We start from the raw sequence: 26,213 nt of genomic DNA on the forward strand, positions 1-26,213 counted from the left end.
CTTCTTCCAAAACACACACACACACACACACACACACACACACACAAACACCCCTTCCCTTTCACTCATGAAATTTATTATCCATGATCAAATCTTAATTTCTTATGTACATCCAGCTTTACACGTGAATTTTCTGCATGCAGAGACAGCCTCTCTCCCTTTTCCTATCTAACATCGTTCTAACAGGCGTTCAGACAGTGTGACAATGTCTCAGTGAGTTTCAGGGTGTTTATTTCTTTTGGCCGCAGAGACATCTGCTAGCTGAGTCTTTCTCTGTCTCTTTGCGTCTCTGCTTCTCTCTCTCCTCTCCCGTGCAAACATGCACCGAGCCTCTCACAACAAGTACAGATAAATGTCTCGGAGGGCTCCCGAGTTCAATGTCACGCTGGGCAGAAGTGGAGCAAGAGTGGAGGGAGAGTGCGCGCTGTGCGGGCGGGGAGAGACCCTTTCCGGCCAGCAGAGGGCAGCCGAGGGGAGGCGCTGGCGCGCGAGGGCTGAGTGAAGCCTCGCCTCGCTCGGGCAGCCTCAGCCTCAGCACCAGCCGCGGCGGAGCCCGGAGCGCAGCCACTGAGGGCAGCGGCGGCGGCGGGAGCGAGGCGCGCAGGGAGCATCGGCGCGGGCGGGAAGCAGAAGCCGCCGCCGCCGCCGCCGCCGCCGCGACGGGCAGCCGGGCTCGCCGGCAGCCAGCTCGGGCCCCTGCCAGCTCAGCTTCGAGCCCCCGGCGCCGGGCGGCCAGAGAGTCTGGAGCCCGCGCCGTCGCCGGCCGCGTCCCCCGGGCATGGAAGGAGGCGGCAAGCCCAACTCCTCGTCCAACAGCCGGGACGATGGCAACAGCGTCTTCCCCGCCAAGGCGCCCGCGACGGGCGCCGGGTCGGCCGCGGCCGAGAAGCGCCTGGGCACCCCTCCGGGGGGCGGCGGGGCCGGCGCGAAGGAGCACGGCAACTCGGTGTGCTTCAAGGTGGACGGCGGCGGCGGCGGCGGCGAGGAGCCGGCCGGGGGCTTCGAGGACGCCGAGGGCCCCCGGCGGCAGTACGGCTTCATGCAGAGGCAGTTCACCTCCATGCTGCAGCCCGGGGTCAACAAATTCTCCCTCCGCATGTTTGGGAGCCAGAAGGCGGTGGAGAAGGAGCAGGAAAGGGTTAAAACTGCAGGCTTCTGGATTATCCACCCTTACAGCGATTTCAGGTGAGGACTCCCGGTCGCCGCCCCACCCTCCCTTCCGGGCGCGCCCTCCAGCACGCTTCCCCGCGCCTGGGAGGGGGCGCCCGGGGACTCGGAGGGAGGGGCTGCCGGGCGGGCAGGGGGTGGCGCTGCCGGCGGCTTCCACTCGGGCGGATCGGGCTCGACTCTTCAACTAGTTTCCGCCGAGTGGGGGTGGGATGAGGAGCTCCTGTTGCCCGGGAATCCCGGGGAGGCTCGCTCGCCTCCTTTGCCTCGTGAACTTTGGGGACACATCGGGGAAGAAGTCCACGGTGACCCCCCAGATGGGAGGATGCTAAGTTGTGCCAGAAAAACTTTTACTTCGGAGAGGAAAGCGTAAGGAAGCGGCCAAAAAGTCGCCTTTGGGGTGACTCCCTTCCTCGCGCTGCTCCCCCAGAAGTGGGTCCCTCAGAAGGGGAAAAAGGCGCTCGTGAGGTGTTGGAGAGGATGGGGCCAGCGGAGACAGTGACTCACAGGTCCTCGCGGTTCCAGCCGCTCTCGCCCCTGGGGAATGTTAATCTGTTTTTCATCTGCTTAGAGGCACTGGGCATCCTCAGCGCGTTTCTTCAGAACAGCGGCTGGCAGGCGGAGGAAGGGCAGTCTGCGCTTGGAGAGTCCCTGACTTGAGGTGTCAGTGGAGCGGGCGCTGCCAGGCTGGGCAGCGGCGCGCAGGAAGCTTCGAGGTCCCGAAGCAGAGGCGGGGGGCGTTTCCAGAGCCCCCTTCCCGAAACCGAGAGACACCCTTTCTTGACCTTGACTCCGAGTCCGTTTCAGACATCTCTTCCCCCGTTTCCCGGCTCGGGGGCCAAGGGCAGAGAGCTGTCCGCGGTCAGCGAAACTGCTTCCGAGAATTAAAATGAAGTCGTCTCCCCACCTTATTTGTCGCCCAAGTATTCTTCCTGTTAGAAGCGTGTTTAGAGATTATCGAATGAAGGTCGTGAAGTAGATCCTCTTAGTAGCGTGCGCACACCCTGCAGCTCCCGGGGAAGGTTGGGCTTTCCATTGAAAAGGCTAAAACTCAGGGTGGCGTTTGTTATTTATTTATTATTTAACGGAACTCTTTCGAAAAGGACTCCGGGGAAGGAGTAGTTGTGCGAACTAGGCAGTTTTAACAGACGTCTGTTAAATAGCGAACAAATAGAGCCACAGAAAGCAGCACTGCCTTGAGCTATGTTTGAGGGAAATTGCCATCAACTCGGTGCCTTAGTAGGAGCTGTCCACAGTTCTGAATGACGTCGGCTGTGGAAAACCCAACTCCTGGCACACAGAGCCTTGGAGTGACTTGTCTTCACCTTCTTTGAAATTTATATATTGTCTCAGAAATCAGTAGCCTCTATTATTAATGCATAGAGTGAATGGAATTTAGGAATTGTATCATTTTAAGGTTCTTATTTGCAAAAACATGCAACAAAGTCCACAGGAAGCCTTGTCAAAGCTAAGGACTATTTGACATAGTCTATGTCAAATTAAGAGCTGGACTGACAGAATGTTTACATTGAGAGGATCTACTAAATAATCAAGCATATTCCCTTCATCAGGAAGATGCTTATAGAAGCAAACTAAAAAATGACCTTGCTTTAAGCTGTGTTAGATTGTCATGTTCTTTAGAATTTTAAAGGTTAACGTCAGATGTAGAATATTGTCTCTCCCTCAATCCTCAGTGGAAATATGTTGCAACCTATTACCTTTTTATCATGAAAAAAGTTTACATGGAAGCAGCCTTTAGTCTTAATAACAAAAGTAAGCGTGGTGTTTGCAGAAATCTATGTGGTTCACTATTCACATGCAAATAAAATGCTACACTTTGTTTAATTGTACCTCAATTAAGTGACCACTCTTGATTACTTATAATACTTTTATTTCTTGAATAATGTGAAAAGAGATTACTCTTTTCAACATGGTGGCATATATTAAAAGATTAAACTTTCCCCACCTACTGGATAAAAACATTGGGCCAACGTTCAGGAATTGGAATGTTGCACTGGTATCTTTTGAATGAATGAAATTCATAAAATCAAAGATTCTCCACATTTTCTCAAGTGAGTCATCTGAGACAAAATTTCTGTTTAAAAAAAAAGTTACTAAATAAATAAATTGAAATTAGATGATGGTTTATTTTTATCATACATTTCAAAGAAATGAGAAATGATTTAAAAGTGAGGTAATACCCTAAACATAAACTGCAGTGTGGAGTAGTTTGTGATATTTGATTTTCTCTTGCATCACTGGAAAAAGGAAATGATAGACATAAAGTAAACAATGACTAGGTTTAGGTTTTTAACTAGAACGTATGTGAAAAAAGATTTTAAAACTCGTAATTACAATATATACAGTTTTCTAAAACAAAAAACTAAGGAAGTAATTATGAACATACTTATTTGCATGTGTTAAGACATTTAAATCTTATTATTTCATTAATATTCTTATGTGCTCTCAATACCAGTAGAAGATTTCTCAAAACCTTTAACATGTCAGGATAATGTAATGACAAAAGCAGAAATAAGAGAGACAAAATTCTAACATTACTTTTTTTCCTAAAGGGGAAGCAATATGGGAATAATCTCTAACATAATAGAAATGTTATGATTATGATCTGTTCACCTCAGGCTCCTTCCTGAAAAAGACACTTTAAGGGCAGAGTTTTGCTATGATTCATACAATGCCACACTTACGTTCAGTAATAATTTAGCCACTGAGAATTCTTGAGACACTCAAGAATAAATTTCCATGGAAGGATGGGGAGACACGGGAAATAAAGTTTTTTTTTTTTTTTTTTTTTTTTAAACTGATACTCTCATAAGCTTTTGCATGGCCAAGGAAGTTTACTCCTTCTGCTCTTCGGTCAGCCCCATACTGCTGCATGCATTGTGAGCCCGCTACACCAGGGTGTGTCAGGACTTTAACACTGTGCTGATGATCCCCTTTCCAGGATGACTTCCAGGGCAAGTCCCTTTCCACTTCCCTCTGGTGGCCGGGCTGGTGCTCACACTGAGACTCCCGCAGAGCTAGCTAGGTGCTTCTCTCACCTGCAGGCCCAAGAGAGCGAATGCTGTGTCTGGCAGGTAGTTTTCTCCTACCTCCGGTGTAAGTAGGGCAGAGGCTCTGTATTTCCCTCCTTTATCAGGAGAGGATGATGTTAGAAACCTTCAGGGACTACAGAAGAGTCAACTATCAAATACTCCCAGTACTGTTAGAAATAACTGGGTGGCAGAAAGGGAAATGTGATGATGGAAGCAGAGATCACAGTGATGTCCCAGGAGCGAAGGAAGGCATTCAGTGTCTGAAAGCTGGAAAAGGCAAGGAGTGGATTCTTTCCTCAGAGCCTCCCGAAGGAACGTAGCCTTTGATTTTTGTAGTCTCATAAGATTTGGGTTTGTTTTGTTTTTTGCAAATAATTGGGTGGGAACTAGGGAGTTTAGTAAAGAAAATCATAAGTTTTTGTTTATATCATGGTATATGATCCCCCAAACTAGGGAAAATACAGTTACCTAAAAAGTAAAATTATCCTGATCTTTGTGTAATGTGGATGTGGTCTCAGTCTTGCTGAGTTTCATATGCACAACATACACAGAAACAAGTGTCTAATTAGGAGCTTAAATGTGATTTTTTTTGAGACCACGAACAATGGTTATGTATTTATTAGCTAAAATTTTACCTTTTATTTATTTAATAAAAAGTTGACACTGGCGTAGCCTTGTGCTTTCAGAGCCAATCCATGGTTCCAACACAGTCATTCAGATGGTCTGGAAGAGCAGAATATGTTTGCAGATGGTTTTTATTATTTGAGTAATTTACCTTGAAAGAATTTATCACCAGACTATTTGCCATTTCAGGGATTCTGACATTATTTTTCTGGATCACAGTTATATAAGGGCTCTTTTATAGTTAATGCTCCCATTTCATATATATTGTCAGCCAACATCTTGCCTCTGGCAAGGGAGGAGATTTTATATCTTGACTTATTATTTTTTTTGCTTCTCATCAATTAGTGCGTATAACTGTAGGAAAAGCTTCTTGTGTCCTAAGGACACAAGGACTCTAGAGATGGTTGTCACTTCCCAAAGTTGTTGCCCTTCCTGGCCTTGCTTCTCTGCCTGTGTTGTAGCCACAACAGTGGTGATGTCAGAGGTCACTGATGTGTTCATTAGTGGAGGGAGGCTTCACCCATATTACCCAGTAAGTCAGAGAGAAACCTTTGTTTCCAGGAGCTTCTCAGGAAAAAACAATTCAACCTTCTGGGCTTAAGGACTAATTAGCCTACTGTTATGCTATCTTTGTGCTGAATGCAGTCTGCACTCTCCCAGCAATGCTCCTCTTATTTGCTTTGCATATCAACGCAGCCAAAATTAACCTTAAGGATTTATTTTCTCTGTCAGGTGCACCTTTTTATATCTTATAAATTCAATTAAGTTTTTCTTAGTGGCTCTAGGCCCAATTAAAGTGAAATTATTTGAAAGTTTTGGAAGTATGAATTCCTTCCATTACTTTTTCTTAGTATACAAGTTACAAAGCTAAATTTTATTTGTTTCACTATTTCATTGCATTTGATAGATATGACAGTGATATTATAGTACTAAAATGTTAAGAGAAGTTTTTCATTCTTTTCTGAGCAACTTTCCCTTTAAACCTACTTTTAGGGACTTGGTATTGATTGAGAATCTTTGGGCAGATCTGTTTTCAGCAATTCATATTGAATTATGTGGACTTACATTTATGAACTTCAATGTTGATGAGTAATGGAAGAATTTTAAATGCATTTGAACAATTTATTACTTATTATCAAGAGTTCATTTAACAAAATCTAATTACACTATATCTACTTCGTCAAAAAGTACACACCGAAACAACACCAACACCAAAAAAAGCAATTTAAATAGTATTTGTAATTCTGCATTATTCCACTTAATGAACTTATGTCCCAGAATAAGAGGCAAGCAAAGTATATCTGATATGTTGCTCATGCAAACAGTTTGCCATTCTAAGTGTAATTCTTTTATTTAGAAGATAATTTACTTCATGACTTATAGACAAAAATTGGGTTGAGGGTGAGGACTTTCAAATATAGTTTCTTATAATTAACAATACAAATTGTGGTAGACCAAAGCCCTGCATGAAGAGTATTGAGTGTTTTCTGGGTCTGTGACAAATTTTCATTTTATCATTTTCTATAAAGAAGTAACAAACTACGAATTCAGCTGACACTATATATTTTAGCAGCAGAGGTGGTGGTAATGAAGAAAAAAATCTGCATACACTAGGAAAAAAACTATTTTCACTTGCACTAAGTACGTTTCTTCTACAAATCATTTTCTTTGTGAAGTCATCTTGATGTACAACTTACCATTATTTTTCCTGAAAACAATGAAAAAAATCAAGGGACTATGGTGATGCTTCCTGGGGCATCCTGGGATTATCTTTGATTTTGCCAAATAAACTGTCCTGGTTCTGTTAATTCTCTGTGTTGTGTGTGTGTGTTGTGCATGTGGATAGAAATTATTCAAGGGACATCTGTAAACAATTATGTGCGCATAAGCATTTAAATTGACATTGATTTTTTTTTTTTTTAAGATTTTATTTGAGAGAGAGAGAGCATGAGCAGTGGGAGAGGCAAAGGGAGAGGGAGACTCCTTGCTGAGCAGGGAGCCTGACAGGGGACTCAATCCCAGGACTCCGAGATCATGACTGGTGCCGAAGGGAGATGCCTTAACCCATTGATCCATTCAGGTGACATTGATTATTTTTGAGTTGAGGGTTTATCTGACACATTTCACCCAAATCCGAATAACAAAAATTGATGGGATGACCCTTTTCAAGTTTATTAGTTAATTTGTCCATAATATCCTTGAACCATTTTACCTAATAACTGACAACTCAGTTAAAGTAAAATAGCAGAATTATATGTGTCCCGGGTTTACAGTTGGGCCATCTTATTAACATAGACCTGTTTTTTATTTTCAAGACATTAGGTATAATGCTAAATTAGTAAGGCTAATGACACACATATAGAATTAGCAACTATTTACAAATTTTAACATTCATGTTAAATAGTGCTGCTGTAAACATCCTTGAGTGTTCCTCTTCATTATAAAAAGGCATAGTTCAGGGAATGGAATTACTGACTGAACATTTTACAGTCTATCCATGTCGACTTTACCAATTTAATTCTGCCACCAGTTGAGACACTTTTTAAAAATTATGAGCGATGTAGGTTTACCAGCGTGGCTGATATTTCCGTTGAGATGTGCATAAGCAGGTTTAGGACAGAAAGTCAAAACTGTATTCTAGTCATCAGAGAGTGGGAAGAGTGATCTTAAAAAGCAAATATCATTTATTGCAAATAATATCATGCTGCTTAAAACCCTTTGGAGGCTTCCTATTACTTTTAGAGTACGTTTGAGCTGTGAGATGAACTACACAGTCTTGCACAATTTCAATTTATCTATGTAACCTTATCACCCACAACTTACTCCCTCACTGTTTTCTAGCCACTTGGGTAAATTTTCAGCTACTGCAGTAAGCTGAGTTCTCTCCTGTCCCAGAGATTTTGAGGAGACATTTAACCTCACTGCCTAAGATTCTCTTTTCACTTTTTGTCATTCTCTATCACAGTTTCTCCTTGTCATTTGGCTTTCATTTTAATCATTATGATCACCCTCAACCTTTGACCATATTTAATTTTCTGAGTCTCATTTCATTGGACTTTATAATCATATATATGTCCCTTAGCTAGAATTTAAGTTCCATGATGTCTTCAGTATTATTCAATTTTATATTCCTAATGCCATAAAAGTACACATAAGAGATTTTTCCCTGCTTAAATGTTCTCAGATGCATTATTTTTTAAACAGCTTTTTTGAGGGGCACCTGGGTGGCTCAGTTGTTAAGCAACTGCCTTTGGCTCAGGTCATGATCCCGGGGTCCTGGGATGAAGCCCCCTTCTCTGCTCAGTGGGAGGCCTGCTTCTTCCTCTCCCACTCCCCCTGCTTGTGTTCCCTCTCTCGCTGTGTCTCTGTCTCAGTCTGTTTCAAATAAATAAGTAAAATCTTAAAAAAACCCAGCGTTTTTGAGGAATAATTAAGATACAATTCTCATTTAAAGTGTATGATTGACTTTTCTTTCTTTCTTTTTTTTTTTTTTAATATATTCACAGAGAGTTGTACAACCATTACCCAAATCAATTTTAGAAAATTTTATCCAGGTAGGAACTCATAAATATCCATTAGCACTCATTTCTGTTTCCCTTCTCCTTCCCTTCCCATAGCTCTAAGCAACCACCAATCTGCTTTCTGCCTCTAGAGATTTTTTTTTTCTGAACATTTCTTTTCAATGGAATGCATGTAGACGTTTGTTATTGACTTCGTTCACTTATCATATTTTCAAGTTTCATCCATGTTTTGTAGCGTGGTTCAGTACTTTATTTCTTTTTTTGCTGACAGTTATTCTGTTGTGTGGATATACCAAATTTATCCATTCATCAGTTGATACACAGCTCTACTGCTTCTACTTTTTGGTTATTAAATACTGCTGATATGGACATTCTAGAACAATTTCTTGTGCAGAGATTTATTTTCATTTCTCTTAGAATTGAAATTACTGGGTCAACATAACAGACTTTTAACAAATATTATTGAATATATGGATGAAGAATTAGTTAGCAACCAGGAAGTGCACACACTTAATCTTAGCGTTAGTTAATCCAGGTAGCTCTTTCTTGCCCTATAACAATACCTAGCATCTTCTCCCCACACTGTCCCCTGCAAGGACGTGTCACAGCTATTCCATCTCTGCCCAGTACAGGTGACTAAATGAAACTGCAGGGAGGTTAAGCAACATGAACATGGTGACATAGATAGATCGTTAAGAACTGGGCCAGGAATTCAGCTCTTCTGAATCTTCATTCTGTCACTCCAACTTCTACCTGAAAGGAAACAAGGCTACTAGTATAAATAATTTGAACCTGCAGGGAAACATTAAGGGTTAAACCTAATTATTTATTCTTCCTGCTTGTAATCATTCCAAAACACTTTGAGAAGACACACAGATATGGAAATAAATAGAAGAGGAGAAAACAGAGAAACAAGAGATCTCAAAAACATTTTGTTAAATAGAAGGCTTATGGAGAAATTGTATTTTACTTCCATAGTCCTTCACCATTGGACCCCAGAAGTGTTTAGGATGTGAGGTACTTATTAAAAAACAGTTTCCAAAAAAAGCCAGGCTGAAACCAGGAGGATTAAATAAGGGTCTTTGTAGTGAATAAAGAACTTTCAGTCTGGACATTAGAATGCTTGGAGCCAGGTCAGTTCTCCCCAAGCAGGAAACTAGAGAAAAATATATCCAATGGGAGACATTTCAAAGCCTACAAATTATTATTCATTATCTAATGACTTTGCAAAAAGCCTTACTTATGTACATAGAGAATGTAATTACATTTTGTTGTTCTATCATCTAATATGATCTGTAAGCAAAAGATTATGAGTCTTTTGAGAAAAGTCTCCATCGTAAGAGAGAGACTAAATCAAAGAGCAAAAGAAAGTCCAGAGAACAGAGAGGTGTTTGGGCTTAAGGGAAATTACAACTTCATTTAAAAAATTATCTGTGAATTATATCTTCAGAAGATATTTTATATATACAGTAAGAATATGTTATGAAAAGAGTATTCAGGAAGTAAAAAAAAAAAAAGGACTCAGGTGTTATAAGTTGACACATAGAGTTTAGGAAACCTCTCAGAATTAGGGCAAAAAAAAAAATAGAAAATATAAGCAAAATAAAGGATAATTTATAAGGTCAAAATCTAAAAAAGAGTTTCAGAATGAGAACAAAGTGTGAAAATGGGCATATGGAATTAACAGAAACATTTTAAACAAAATTTTCCAGATAGCAGGAAATGAACTGTCTTTTCTGAGAAGCTCACAGAGCGCTTCACCATCATGAATGGAAAAGACCCCACCAAGCGTAACCACACAGAAGCTTCAGAACACAAGTAAGTCAGGAAAAAATACTAAAACTTTTCAAAGAGAAATTTACATATCAAGCAGTGGGAAAGCTGGGCTCCTGGGTGGTTCAGTGGGTTGAAGCCTCTGCCTTCGGCTCAGGTCATGATGGGATTGAGCCCCGCACAGGGCTCTCTGCTCAGCGGGGAGCCTGCTTCTCCCTCTCTCTCTCTGCCTGCCTCTCTGCCTACTTGTGATCTCTGTCTGTCAAATAAATAAATAGAATCTTAAAAAAGAAAAGAAGTGGGAAAGCTACTGTAAGTTAAATGATAATGTAACAGTCTACAAAATTCTGGGCTTTAGTTTCCTCAATTAAAAAATGAGGAAAATAATATATGTATCTTATCAGGTTATTGGAGTGATACATATTTTATGTTCATATTATAAATATTTTTATAGTATCTGGATACATAGTGCTTAGAAATTAATGCTCTGCACTTAATGCTGTGTGTTAGCTATTATGAAATTAAAATTGAAACAATTAAGGAGTGTGAACTATTTGAGAAAACTCTTTGTGCATACTTAACAACCTTTAGAATTCTTTAAAGCAAATGTGTCTGTGAAGCCAGGGCCATGTAAGTGTTAGGCTGTTGTTTCTTTATCTTAGAAGTCTGGGCAGCGGAAGCCCTGATGTACATTGGCAGTTTTTGTGTGTGCTATTGGAAAACTTCTAATGCATCCTCTATCTGCAACATCTTCCAGATATACCATTATCATCTTCTGAGTTGGTATAGAATGCTACAGTATTGAACATTTAGAATAGCCTTTATGGAAAATTCTGATGGCGTTGAGTTGCTTAATTCCTTCCTGCTAATCTTTATTTTCATCAGAAAGTGGCATAGTTAAACCATTTGGGATCTTATTTCAAACCAGTTAAATGTTATATATGAGCCAAATAAGATGATTCATAACTTGCTAAATTCTTTCGTTTTTTTATTGTCAAATTTAATAGCCTGTGAAAAATGGTTATTTAGAAATACAATTTAAGAAAGACTGCAAATTTAGAAGAATTGTTTTTTAATCTTTTTTTAACATAATTTAATAGCAGATGTCACTTATTACCCTTGCAGAATGTGTTAGCCTTGTTTTTTAAAGAGAATATACCATATTAAAAATTACACACTTTGTGGGGTGCCTGGGTGACTCAGTGGGTTAAGCCTCTGCCTTCAGCTCAGGTCAGGATCTCAGGGTCCTAGGATCAAGCCCTGTATTGGGCTCTCTGCTTGGCGGGGAGCCTGCTTCCCCCTCTCTTTCTGCCTGCTGCTCTGCCTGCTTGTGATCTCTCTCTCTGTCAAATAAATAAATAAAATCTTAAAAAAATATATACAATCTTTGTTTCTTGAGAGATGTGAGCAGAGGCTGAAAAAAATGAATACTGAATGTTATATTAGTGGTACTGATAGGGAAAATAGTATTCCTTATTTTTTCTATAGAAGAGTTTTTCATTATTTAAATAATTATTTTTAAAGAGGTTCTTTGTTCTGAGCAATAAATTGTTTATTTGTTTTGAATAATCATGGAAATTAGGTTGAAGATTAGAGATGGATATATTATCTGGGATTCAGATTTTTTTTTTTTTTTGGTACAAAAACAGCAGAGATATATGCTGACACCACCTAGTTATGGTTGTACATGTATTGAATAATATAAATAACCCAAGTATTTCTATTACCTGTAATTATTGATTATACTAATCTTTCATGCCTATCCACTTAGTGACTCAGGCTGTCAGGCTCATAGCACACTTTATGAATTAAATGAAACTGGGGATCCTCAGTCCTAGAAAAGTGCATATATTCACAAAATTTTGTCTGTGATTTCAAGAGGTTTGTGGTTCCCTGCAAGCACATATAGTTTTGGATTCCAGGTTAAGACTTACTAAACTGTTTAACATTTTCACACAGAAATATGATACTAAAACAATGGGTAGAAGGCACCTGGAGACAGAGTCTTGTTTGGAGAAGCCATTTAAGAATTAGAACTGTAGCTAGAAAGACTTGTCTTGAGATGGAGAGAATTCTCTGTCAACCAAGAAGTTACTTCTGGGGCTAGATATTTGATCAGCAGGGATTGAATAGTTCTTGACAACGCAATAAGGGACAAAGTTATAGCTAGAAACCTATTTGGAATGAGAAGACACTTAATTATTTTTTGCAAATGATGTTTACCTGCTTTAAAAAGCTGATTAAACCAACTGATAGATGATCAAATTAACTGCAAGTTTCAGTAGGATGACTGATTTTAAGATAAATAAGTTAAAATATGTCAGCAACTTTCCTACATATTAACAACCATGATTGAGGATTTCTGATAAGGAAAGAATCACTGATTACAAAAGCCAAAAATATAAACTCTATACCCACATTTGAAATTTAAAAAAATTTGAAAAAAATTCAAATTACTATATAAAAGATAAGTTATATAACAAGTAGTATTAATCAACTAAAATAGTTAAATAAAATCCATTTTCATCAGTTTGCAGTAAAATTAAATCCAAATAAGTTTGTTTATAAAAGGTAAAAACAACTGAAATCAGAGTTCCTAGAAAAATATTAAGCAATTACTTATTAATGTTGCCATGAGGTATAGCTAAAGACTGTGTAAAGTGTTAAAACCTTTCTGAAGGTCTGTTTGACCTTAGAAGAAGTTCTTGAAAATGTATAAGCTAATAAATTATCTTGCAGAAAAAATATGACACGTTCATGGATACAAGGAGGATCTCTATAATATTTTTCATAGTAGTAGAAAGATGTAAACAAGTATAAACCTGAATATAATTTCAACCTTGTCCAAAACCCTGCTTAGCAGTTATTCCCTATATCTCTGCCCTGTTTTTACTTTATAGAACTTTTCACAGTTTGTTATGTTATATGAAATGTTTTGATTATCTAATTTGATTTTGATCTTTCCTTACCTATAATTAAGCCTCACTTAAGGGCTTAGCTATAACCCCATATAAAGCACTGTATTCCCAAGCCTAGCTCCATGCATGGCATGAAGTATGCACTCAATAAACATGAGTGAATGAAGAATTTAGCAATACCATGTTCAGTCTTGGTTTTCATACATGGTTTTCAGCAACCAGATGGTCTTTTTCCCTATATTTCCTACAAAAAAAGGGAGTAATTTATGCTGATAGCCTAACCTAATACACAGAAACATGTATTGAGAAATAAAGTTTGAAGCTATTTAAAATAATATGCCTGCACACTTGTGTTAATTCAGTTTACTATAATGCTTGTTTTTATGTGGTTTTTAAAAAATTTGGGAATACATGTTGTGGATATCTTAGGATGACTCTTGTTTCACAGTCCCGGAAATGCTTTTTAAATATCACTGCCTTTGAAATCAATCCTATCTTCATCAAAATAAAGCTGAAAATATATCTCTTTGGGCAATGAGGTTAAGAAAGGGTAACATTAGTTTTTTGTATGTATCATGGTTGTTTTTTTTTTTCTTTTGCCAAATTATGTTGCCTTGGTATAACAGTGCACATTTCAAGCCCTGTTGTATGGGAATTGAAAATTAACACTGTCTCTATAGATATAATTAATAAAATATTGAGTCAGTGTTTTGAAAGAAGGTATAGTTAATAAAATATTGAGTCGGTATTTTGAACTGCGACTCTGTGGTAAGTAGGTTCTTTTATTGTGTTCACCAATCTTAAAAAAAAAAAAACAACAGAATTTTTCTGAATAAGCACTATTAAATTGATCCTTGTGTCTTGTTAGTGGAAAGGATATCATAGATCCTGATATAAGAAAATTGAAGTTGACATAATTTTTAAAAGGAAAGGAAACTTGAATTTTAGAAGGCTGTGATAGCTTAGTTTTTACACATAAAAATATGGCAGATAGATATTATATATCTATCTGTTATATATCTGTAATAGATATTATACATCTATTTTATATCTATCATATATCATGTAGATATATGGCAGAAAGACAGCAAAACCAAAACACCTGGACAACATTTATAGCAAAACGTTTATAACAAAACCAAATAGTTTTATAGCAAAACCTAAAAGATAAATAGTTTGGAACAAACCTGTACCCACTGCAAGCCCTGTGTTTTCTGAACCTCCATGAAGGCTGAAGGAAGGAAATAGTAAGAATCAAGCTTATCTGATAGATCAGAGAATAGGCAAACTTCCCACATAACCAATAGGTATATGCTGGAGAAGCAGCTGAAATTGGGGTGGGATTTGCACAATCCAAGAGCAAGAGGTCTGAGGCAATTTCAGGAGGAAGAACGGCTGATCTCAGATCTGGGGCTGGAAGTACATATTAAGGGCTTGGAAGAGCTTGACATACCAGACAGTAAGGAAATTATGAAAGACTACCAGGGTAATATAAAAAAGAACCAGGAGCCAACCTGAAGAAGCCAAGATTAGTTTAGAAAAGGATGAAAATTTCAACAAAGTCAAACTCAGAGGATGTTCAGATTTGAGTTCAGAATGATACAAAAAATGGTTAACTCATAATACTCAATTCCTTACCTTGAAACTTGGATAATTGAAAGAAATGAATCAAGTATTTACCCTGCTTTGCCTATATTATCTGAACCAATGTGTAGCCAAATAGTAGAGGAGGAAAAGAGTGTCTTTATAAAACTGTAAAGTTAATACATGAAAAGGTAATGGTATTATTAGAAAATCAGCCTTTTTCCACCACCATTCAATTAACGCATCTAGACGTTCAACATCAATGGTCACTAATGACAAGAAAGCGCAGAGCCAGATGTTGCATTTTCTTGATTAAAGAACTCACACAGCTATAGTTTTGCCAAGGGAATGGAACCTGAGTCTCATCTGGCCTCTGTGCCCAGATGCCAAACTTGAGGAAATACGGAAGGCGGAGAAACATGCTGAACTTGTTGTACCTTGAGCACGTAATCAGCAAAATCCAGTGTTGGAGAACCAGTGGGCCTGCCACCCAGGCTCTTCAGTGGATAAATAGTAAGGAAAAGGATGGGATGGAGGGAAATTTGTAGATTAAGAGACAGTCTGAAAGTGGAGGTTTGAGGCAGATCAAACTATGCAATTTGGGGGTGCATAATTGAGATGAAACTATATAAAGAAGTTCAAGGAAACAACTACTGTGAATGCAGAACTGTTATTTCAGAGGGTTCCCTGGGGGCTGTGATTGGGATGCTGCACCTGGCAGGGCTTCCTAGGGGTGGTGGTGATATACTTCTAGTTCTTGTCCTGAATGTTGGTTTCAAGGATGTTTGATTTATAATAAATCACTGGTTTCTGTATCTGTTTATTTTATAATAAAAAGTAAGAAAAAAAAGGGGAAGAGATCTTAATTTTCAAAAAGAAAGATCAGGATATGATGAAAAGAAAGTATAATACTACTATTTATCTTTCTGTTTTACTCACAGATCTGATTTAGATTTGGAGCAGAACCCTGAATATGCTAGGGCAAGGCAAGATAATGCAACTTTATGGTGGGGGAAATGACCCAGACACCATCTCACAAAAATCAGAACCTTAACTCTTTTAACTTGATTTGAGGAGATGTTCAATCCCTTTGGAGTTAGTCTGTAAAATTGGAGAGTGTTATCCGTCTCCTTTGGGATGTTTTGATGATAAGATAATATATGAAAGAGGCTTGACACCTAGCCAATATTTAACAAATAGTAAATTCCCTTTTTAGTTTCTTTTTGTTATCCTCTTAAGTGATTAATGTATAAGTACAAATAAAAAATAGTGGTTTATTTGAAAAATATTGGATCATACTCATGAATTCACTCATTCAATAAATATTTACTGAGTGTTCCCAGGGAACACTAGGGGCTTTCGATGTAGGAAAGAAATGAAACTACCAGTAACTGTCCTTCAGGGGATTTTTATCTAGTAAAGAAGGCAGGCACATAAGAATTTAACCTCAGCATAGGGAAAGAACGCCAATAGGGAAGTCGTACAAAAATGATATGCCACTAAAGAAAATCATACATCGATTCTGTATTTACTCATTAGCTAAATTTTATAATTATCTATTTCTGAGAGTTTTGTTGCAAACCATCACAGTAGTCAATATTTTTCCATGTATTTTTTTGGTTTGTTTTTTAAAAAAAGGTAATCACTGGGGTAAAATTATCTTAGATATTTAAACTTTAAGTCTTTATTAGTCTGTTATTACACTGTTGTGATTTAGAAAGCATAAAGTATTTTCAGTTGAGTTTTTAAAGTAAGTCAAGAATTATTTCGGAATTGTGTGTTTAAAAGGTAGAAAAATCCATTGGAAAATAGCAAAGGGATTTACTTGACTAAATGTGGACTGCCTCTATGTTTCTTTTCTATGAAAAATAGATCTAATGTATATTCCTTCTGTATCAACACATCATGTTGGAAAGAGAGAAAAGCTCTTAACCTACTTTCCTATCTTCAATTTTTAACTTTATCATGCTTGTTAATTGCCTGGGTGTCCTTTAACCATCTATTTCCATGATTCTTTCCCAGAGGCTTGGTTTAATTTTAAAAGTGCAGTGTATTCAGCCCTAATTATGTGAGACCTCACTGCAGGCAAACAGCAAGAGATAGTAATGACCAAAATGTATTCTTAAATCAGTGCAACAGATACCACAAGCACATTGCTGTAAACATTTAATGACTAGGAACTATAACTATGTAAGGTAATATCTAAAAGCTAGTGATGTATGAAAATAAAATTCCTTCCTAGAAACATAACTTCACTAACTGTGATTTTTAAAATATATATGTTTCTGTAGTTTTACATTTTTTATTTCTCTTATCAAGTATTTAAACAAGGTCATCACCCCCACAACTTCAAATTCTTTTATTTACAATAACTAGACATGAAGTAGTTCTGCTTTATCTGGATTTGAATGAAGCTCACAAAATATGCTATCTGTGTACTTAGAAATACTGCCCATGGTTTTCTTTGAAAGCATGCTACTATGTTGACTAAATGTCCACAGTAAATCAAGAATTTTAAGCATTTTTCATCACAGTTTTACATTAATTTAGTGGGGAAAGAATTATTGTTGAAATGTTTTGACTGGTCGTGCATGGGACAAGCAACAGTCAGTGATTTATTCTTCAGAGCCAAAATGCAGGATTACCTGCTAAATTCCAACTATATGCCAGACACTGTTTTAAGTGTCTTTATTTCTATTACAGTACTGAATCCCTTGAGCAACCCTACAACAGCTATTACCTGTGTCATATTACAGTCTAGAAAACCAGATGATGGAGTGGTCAGGTGGTCAGACAGCATCTAAGTAGAGAAGCTTGGATTTGAACCCAGGCAGCTGGCTCAAAGCCCAGGATCTTAACCACTTATCCCAGAGGAATTTAGTCATATCCTGACCCAGTTGACTCAGTCTTTTCCTCTGACTTGATTAAAAAAGGTAGTGTTAGAATTTAAATATTCTTTTTCTGGTTATAAGAATCTAGTTATTTAGGTGATGGTCTTGAGTGGAAAATGGTACCCCATTAGGCAAGAATTGACACCATTTTTCTGAAAGTTCACTTCAGTTCACCATGTTGGATTGAATTCTATGTGTAAAAACCTCATTATTCCAAATGTTTATTTATAAAAAGCTAAATATTTGACAATAAAGAGTTAAGCGTAAATCTCGAGAAATAAAATGTTCTTATCCAGGCAGGCAACTAAGACAGGAATAAAATACAAAGCCCCCACCCCCCCTTTTTTTGGCTCTACTTAAGTTTAATACTTCAGAAAACATAAGAACTAGTGAAAACAATTCTATTTCCTAAAAATACTTTTAATTTCCTTTCTTTCTTCTTCTTCTTTTTTTTTGGTATCATTTTAAATGCTAGTGCTTACGTACCAGAATGAACAGACTATTCAAATGAAAATAGCAAGGAAGAGCTGTACTCATAGTGAAGGCATTGGGATGTGTATGGAAATAGAAAGAAGCTGTAAAACTTTAGCTACAGATATTGTTGAAGAAGGATAGAGCTATTATGCCAAAAGGTCAATGTTTGCTGTTAGGTTTCAGTCTACAACCATATAAATATTATATAATAGATAGGTTATAAATTGGAGTTCATTAGAATGATAATGGATTACAATTCCTTGGGAAAATTTAAGAGAGTTATTATTAGACTTTGAATCTACTGGAAAAAAAAAAAAAAGGCCGAGTGCTTGCGTGGCTCTGGTGTTAAGAGTCTGCCTAGGCTCAGGTCATGATGCTGGGGTCTAGGGATCCAGCCCCACATCCAGCTCCTTGCTCTGCGGGAAGTCTGCTTCTCCCTCTCCCACTTCCCCTGCTTGTGTTCCCTCTCTCTCTGTCAAATAAATAAATAAAATCCTAAAAAAAAAAAAAAAAAAAAAAAAGACAGCTAAGAAAGGCAAGAAACAACGTATGAGGTTTTATGTGGCAGATGTCTGAGAGATTTCCCTAAAACAACAGTCCTGTTGTACCTCTGAGATCATTCCGCCTGGTTTCTTGAGGTCTGATAGCAGGATGCTCCACCTAATGGAATCATTGTGTCCAAAAAGGATTATTTCATAATTCCCCATTACTTATTGGCACTGTGAAGCTTAGAAATAATCTAAGGAGCCAAAATACCAAACAGAATGAAACAAAACAGAGATACTAAAGAATGAAGGAAAGTGCTGAAACTTAACTGTTTAAAAATAGAGTTAATTTTGAGTTCTTGGAAAAATGAGGTAAGTGATGTTCTAGTCTTCAAAATCAGAATTTCCTGACAATAATGGATAATTCAAAAGTGTATTTCATCATTTATCCTCTCTAACTTAGGAGAATTAAATTCTTTCTCTATGAGAAACATGCTCAAAACACTTCAAATAACACAAAATGAAACAAACAGGGATGCTGTGGTGGCTCAGTTGGTGAGCCACTGCCTTTGGCTCAGGTCACGATCCCAGGGTCCTGGGATCGAGTCCAGCATCGGGCTCCTTGCTCAGCGGGGAGCCTGCTTCTTTCTCTGCCTCTGCCTGCCACTCTGCCTGCTTGTGCTCGCTCTTTCTCTCTGACAAATACATAAATAAATAAAATCTTTAAAAACGAACAAACAAACAAACAAACAAACCTTTAGCTCTGAGTTATCTTGGATACTTTTAAAAAGAGGAATTTATATTTAGTCTCTCTCCCTTGCTTATCATTCTCCTAAGCCCTGCATTATCTGGCTTTCCATTTGAGCAGAACCCTGGAAGAAAAACAAAAACAAAATAAAAAACACAACCAACCAAACAATAAATCTTGTAAATGTCATTGAATTCCTCGTTTCTTAATCTAGTAAACTTTCTTCAGACTTTATTTGAATGCTTACTGTCACTTGACAGTCCTTTTTGACTTCTCTGACCCTTCTCTTCTCTTATTACCGCTTTAATGTTATTGGTTCTCAAGGTCTAGCTTCAAGGTCTTGTCTCTCCTTACTGTACATAATTTCCTTGGGAAGTGCTGTCCATTACCATGCCTTGAACTGTCCTGCCTATTCTAGCCCAGGCCATATTCCTTAGCATCAGATCCCAAACCCAGCTACCCCTTTGATATATTATGTCACCTTTGACTTGATGGCCAAAACTGCTCTCCGGTTTATGCTTCCTCAAGGACTGAATGATTAATGATGTACTTAACACTAGATCTCATTATTTTAGGCTCCTACTTGTTCTTCCTTGATATTCAACCTGTGGTGCATAGGTTTGCACATGGGCATGAACATGCACACACACACCCATACACACCCACACACCAGATTCACCATGCCTTACTTATTCTTCATCATCACTACCAAGGCTCAGGTCTATTTCCTCTCTTACTTTTCTTTTATAATCCATCCATCAGTTTCTAGTGTAGTCCACTTGTGTCTTCCAATCCAACACCATAGTGTTCCTACTACATTTTGGTTGTTTTTTAAACATATATTTGTCTTTCATGTGTCTCTACTTTTATATGTTTTTTTCACCTGTTTGATATGTCAAAGAACAGAACCAAAATTCAAAGCTAATAGACAACTTTAGTTATTTATACTTTGAAGTTAGGCAGAGAAACAATGCTAGGTTACAGAGTTAAACTAGAGATAATAAAACATAGCCAGAGAGTTTGGAATGGAATTCAGGAGGCAGTGCTCTGAGAAATTATCTGAAACTTAACAGATATGCAATTCAATTCAATACTGATTTACTAATAATGTAGTATGTGTCATCCCCTAAGCTAGACCCACGATAGAACACTGATAAGGCAGACAAAATATCCACAAATTTTTCGACACATAAACGACCATACCTTTACTATGCATTCTCTTGGAATTTATTTATAATTTATATTCCATTATCTTGAGGCTGCATTCATATTATGGCTATATTAGCCATTCTTTTCTTCCCTCTCTTTTCCCAAAATTTCCCCAGAGCATCTATGTTTTACCTCTTCTGGTTTTGTTCCTTCCCCTACTATTTACCTGAATGGCATGAATGATGTGCTCCAAACATAGCTTATGTTAAGCATGGTAAAATGTTTATTCTGATTTCCCTATAGAATTATACAAATCAAAATAAAATGCAGTTATAGTTATTTCATTTTATTTTAAATTACTTTGAATGTATGTGATATAGTGTATCTGATTGATAAATAAATCTCTATAGGTCTATATAGATTTGCTTCTGCATGTGTGTGTTTCTAGAGCAAGTTAGACTCCCATTTCTCTTTATGTAATGATAAGTTGCATATTAAAAATCTTTAAATTTTCCTGAATATCTCATAGACAATATAAAGTAGACTTATGATGACAAAGGAGATCATACTGGAAAAGCTAAGTGATAAGTATGTAAACATTTGAAACAAAGTGATGCTTCAAGAAAGAAATCTTCTGGAAATAAAGCTCATGTGAATAAAGCCCAGCCATGTTAAAATACACACACATACACATATGTGCATATGCAGTCTTTGTAAATCAGGTAAAGCAGCGAAGCCAGACACACACCTGCAGCGGAGAGCTCCCTATTTGTCTTATCCAGTTAGTGACTAACTGGGCTGAGTGTAGGCAAAGTTGTGAAGTATGAATAATTTGTGGTCTGCTCCCCAGGCTTTTCCTACAGCGTTTTTCTTTCTTCACTCCTAAATGTCTTTCCCATTAAAACAGAAAAGTATCTGGGACCAACCATCATTAACGGTATTTAGATTTAAGTATATGCATCTTCTTTTTAAACTTATGTTTTTATATCTAATGGTAGAAAAGAAGTTTCACAGTGGAAAGCAGTGAGCAAATTGCTGAATGCAGGTGGGTGAAGGGAGCTGTGCAGAGATGACCCTTAAATAATATTTGGCTTGTTTGTCTCTTCTTGAAGGTAAAGCTGATTTAATGCTTTGGGATGATCCAGGGAGTGGTCAGAAGGTACAATCAAGTATAACCAACGGGGCTGAGGATGAAGAACGTGTTTGTAGTGCCATTCTTGACATGGTTGTGCAATTTCCCTCTAAGAGTTTAGCATCTCTGTGTACACAGAGAGCATTCAGATTGTAGCCTCTACCCACATTTGGGTTTGGCTGGAAGAGGTATTGGAATGAAGGTCACCAATGACTCAGTGAGCCAGAGAATGCGAGCTCTAGATGATCCCCTATGAGATCTAGTATACGTGGGAAAGGAACAGCCATGAAAGGTTTGAATGAATGGGTTAGTAGATATACTACAACTGACAAATAAAGTGAGAGAGAGGACTTGGCTGGCCTAATATATCTTAAGGGACAAAAGTTGGTTTCATTCTGCATCTAAATCTGGAGCAAAATTAGTATCAGACTTGGTATTTAGAGGGGTGCTGCAGATTATTGGAAGTATGGGCAGTATGTTCCTCCCAAGATGAAATTCAGAGTAGTAAATGAGAAAAGTTACCAAATCAAAATTACCAGGAAATTATATTGTTACTTCTTTATATTTTTCAAGTAGCAATAATTTTGGGAATTCTGAAGTTTTGTGACACCTACATTCAACATATAGTAGATGCTTTTGTATCCATGCATCTCTTATTGAAAATGCATTCATTCTGTACTTTGTTATTTTAAATCCCAGAATAATTTTTAATTGTACTCAAAATATACATATATATATAAATATATATATATACACACACACATATATATTTTTAAAAGATTTTATTTATTTGAAGGAGAAAGAGAATGAGTGGAGACAGGCAGAGGGAAAGGGAGAAGCAGACCCCCTGCTGAGCAGGGACCCTGCTCAAGCATTGATCCTAGGACCTTGAGATCATGATCTGAGCCGAAGGCAGATACTAACTGACTGAGCTACCCAGGTGCCCCTGTACTCAAAATATAGTAACAAAATATTCAGTTTTCATGATAATTGAAAAATTTTGTCAATTTGTAACATCATTTCCTGATTTATATGTAATGACTAAAAATATAGGTAATGTTAAATTGATTCTAGGAGATGGAAGAGGGCACAAAAGTTATAGCTAATAAAAATTATTACTATTAATCCTGGTTTTACTGACAAATATATATTTTTTATTTCATTATTATAAAACTCTGTTAGAGATTTTAAGGTAAGCTTAACATAAAATTATGAACAAATATGATAAATTATGTAAGTAGAAGATATTCAATAGAGAAGAAATATTTTTTGTGAAATGCATGTTTCCTTCTTTTTATTCATTATCCTTTTGTCAAACAATTTAATAATTTTCCCCTTAGGGAGTTCTGTGGCTCTTAAAATATATATAGACCTCTAAGTGCTCCTCATACAATAGTTTTAAAATTAATTAAATTCTAATTGGAGATATTTAAAATTTTTTGAGTATTTAACCCAAAGAGTTAGTTTACATAGTTCATAGCAAGTAGCTTGGTTTAAGGCAAATTTGTGTATATGTACAGATTAATTAAAAGACAATGAAAATTTGCATTTTAGTTTTAAAATATAAACATAACTATCTCATGGAAAGTTTAGTACAATGCCTAAATGATCTTCATTTATTTTTTAAATGTCTTTGTTGTTTCTTTAAAGTGAAAAGAATTTTTGCCTTAAACATTAAAAATCACTTAAAATGTGAAAATAAATAGTGGGAAATCATTCGGGGGAATATGTGTATTCATACTTGAAATTGTGAGTAATGAAATAATACTTAGGACTAGAATGATTCTGCTGTGCCTTTCTTATGCTAGAGAGTGTGAGGTCAAGTTTGTGATGGCTGCTTAGGAATCTATTTTAGAATGTCTTATCAGTTGGTTGTAGCTATAGAAAACTTTATTTGAAGACACATGCATTTCTCTATCACCTCTAACCCTCCGTTTGTGATGCTGATATTAGCAAAGAATTGTGCTATTTGAAAAAGCCACTAATGACTAGGGATGCTTGGGTGGAATTTGAAAAGATAACCTAAAGAGCTCCCTATGCCAAAGATGGAACAATTAAGCAACTAAATAAAAGGGAGTATTGAATTTTAACCCAAAGTATAAAATAAATATCCATGAATCCATACTGATGTAGATAAACAACTAAATCAGTCTACAAGTGGAGAAGAGACAAATCTCTCATGTCAAAAAATTCCAAATAATTTATGTAGATACTCAACCCTCAAGGAAGTGTACTATAATTCCCTATTCCTTAGTTGAGTGCTGCCAGTAGTGACTTCTTTTATTTATTTATTTATTTATTTATTTTTAGAGACTTCTTTTAAAGAAAGAGTGAAAATATGAGTAACTTTACAGTTGAGAAACCTGACCAACTTGTGAGGTGACCAAGATTAACAGTGATAAAGTCATGTTGTTAGTTATGTACTCTTGACATGATGTGGTCTCCATCTCTGTGGTCTTCCTCCACAAAACCCATAACCCCAGTCTAGGCAGGAGAAAAACATCAGACAAATTCCAATTTTGAGAATATTTTACAAAATACCTGACCCATAGTCCTTAAAAATGTCAAGGTCATCAATATTAAGAATAGTCCAAGAAACTGTCCCAAGCAGTAGGAACTGAGACATGACAAAAAGTCTATAATATAGTATCCTCGATAAGATACTGGAATAGAAAAAGGACATTGGATAAAAATAGGGACAATTACAAAAAGTATAGACTTTAGTTGATAATATTCTATTTTTTAAAATTTTTTTTTTGATAATATTCTATTAATATGAGTTCATTACTAATGATGAAGCTAAGATGTAAAAATAAGGAAACTGGGTTGTGAAGTACATGGGAACTCACTATCTTTGTAATTATCTGTAAATGTAAAACTATCCTAAAGCAAAGGTTTATTTAAAAGATAACCAAAACAATCTTTTAATAACTAGAGACCTACAGAGCATGGCAGAAGCTACAAGCCTTTCTAATTTAACAAAATCTTATCTTTTACATAATATTTCTCTTTATTTTTTATGACACCATTTGTATTTCTGTGTTGTTTAATATGGCAACTTTCTGTCCTAAACACACAGACCAAAAGTAGTAACTTTTAGACAAAATATATTTACTTACTCTAGTTTGTTATTTTGAATTAAGTTCTTAATTGGTTTTTTATTACTTCATGGAATTCTGTTCTTTTGAGCCCAATTGTGTTGATCATATGTTTATTTATGGTTTGCAGATGTGTACCAGCAATGCACGTAATGTTGATAAATGTCAGCAATGCACGTAATGTTGATAACATACTGTGACTAGTCAGGCTCATTGAGGCTTGAGGAAAATTTTACCGTCTACTGATTCTAGCTTTTGATGGTCATTATCATGATGTTAAAAATTAACATTATTTTAGAAACACAACATTTTATAAAAAGATGAGTATAATAAAGTAACTTCTAGTACTTTCTGCACAAACATATCAATCATTAAGGCAGCCCTTGTCCGTAGTAGTTATGTGTCTTGGAAGGATGGTCACATTTAGTCTGAGGCACAAGCCCGAGTGGTCCACACAGTGCTATGATGTCTTACGACTGGTCAAATGCTTTCCAGTAGTCAACTAATTGAAACAGGTAGATGTAGTATTCAACAGACAGGTGCACAACATTCTTTCTTTTTGCCTCCCATTTCCTCATGACATTTTTGAAATCGGGAGTGATCATGTTTTAAAATGTAGATTTTAACTAAACAATTTTTAACACTTACTTGACGTAAACCTCTTTGTTTTATGGATTATAAATTCTGAATGAGCTTTAAAAAATGTTTTATGTTCTGTTAGATTTAGCGGCTTTGCAAGAAGAAACTACTTGCATGTAGCAATAGCAAATTCTCTGCCATCTCTGGATGAGTATTACTACTAATACTCATTTGTATTTAGTAGTAATTCAGGGCAGAAGCAGTCCTTTTTTTTTCTTTTTAAGATTTTATTTGTTTAGTTGACAGAGAGATATACAGTGAGAGAAGGAGCACAAGCAGGGGGAGTGGGAGAGGGAGAAGCAGGCTTCCTGCCTAGCAGGGAGCCTGATGCGGGGCTCCATCGCAGGACCCTAGGATCATGACCTGAGCCGAAGGCAGATGCTTAACTATGGAGCCACCCAGGCACCCCCATACAGTCTTAATATTTAACTATTGTTTATAGTGAAATCCTATGGTAATAGAGCTTATGTTTGATGTAGATCAAACATTAGGGACATTTATGTTTGCAAGTTATAGCACAGTAACTGGATGCTTCCTTGGGTTTGAGTAGTGTAGGAACCTGACAATTTACAAATTTATCCCACTAAAATGCATGGTTCAGAATTATGTAATATCCTAATGGAAGATGACTTCCTCCTAGCAACCTCCATCTTGAGGACTAATGCCTATATCCCTTATGGAAAATGCACTGCTTGTGTATAAGCTCCTTTGAAAGCAATATTTTAAAGAAGCTGAGGGCCTGAACCAGGAATTAAAATTCTCTTCTAGTTTCCATGGTTTAAAAAATATGGAATGTGTTGGATTTAGAATGTGGCAATTAACTTTTTTTCAGGAAAAAGAGCTCCAATAAAGCATAATTTGAAGATTCAAGGCTTTCCCCCCCTCTTCTATGTTCCTAAATTTGCCTTTCCTTCTTTTTCTTCAGTCTGTGTGAACTGAATATATCACATCTAGGAT

General features: G+C 37.1%; 1 protein-coding gene across 1 annotated transcript in view; it reads left to right on the forward strand.

The window, feature by feature from the left end:
* The first annotated feature begins 623 nt into the window (after positions 1-623).
* Positions 624-26,213, forward strand: part of HCN1 (hyperpolarization activated cyclic nucleotide gated potassium channel 1) — a 405,582-nt gene continuing 379,992 nt past the window's right edge. Inside the window, exon 1 of the mRNA XM_044232186.1 lies at positions 624-1,185. Coding sequence (XP_044088121.1) covers positions 779-1,185 — 407 coding nt within the window. The 5' untranslated portion in view covers positions 624-778. The remainder of the gene's footprint in view (positions 1,186-26,213) is intronic.

This window comes from Neovison vison, chromosome 1 (genome assembly GCF_020171115.1).
Source record: "Neovison vison isolate M4711 chromosome 1, ASM_NN_V1, whole genome shotgun sequence".
In the NCBI taxonomy this organism is placed as follows: Eukaryota; Metazoa; Chordata; class Mammalia; order Carnivora; family Mustelidae; genus Neogale; species Neogale vison.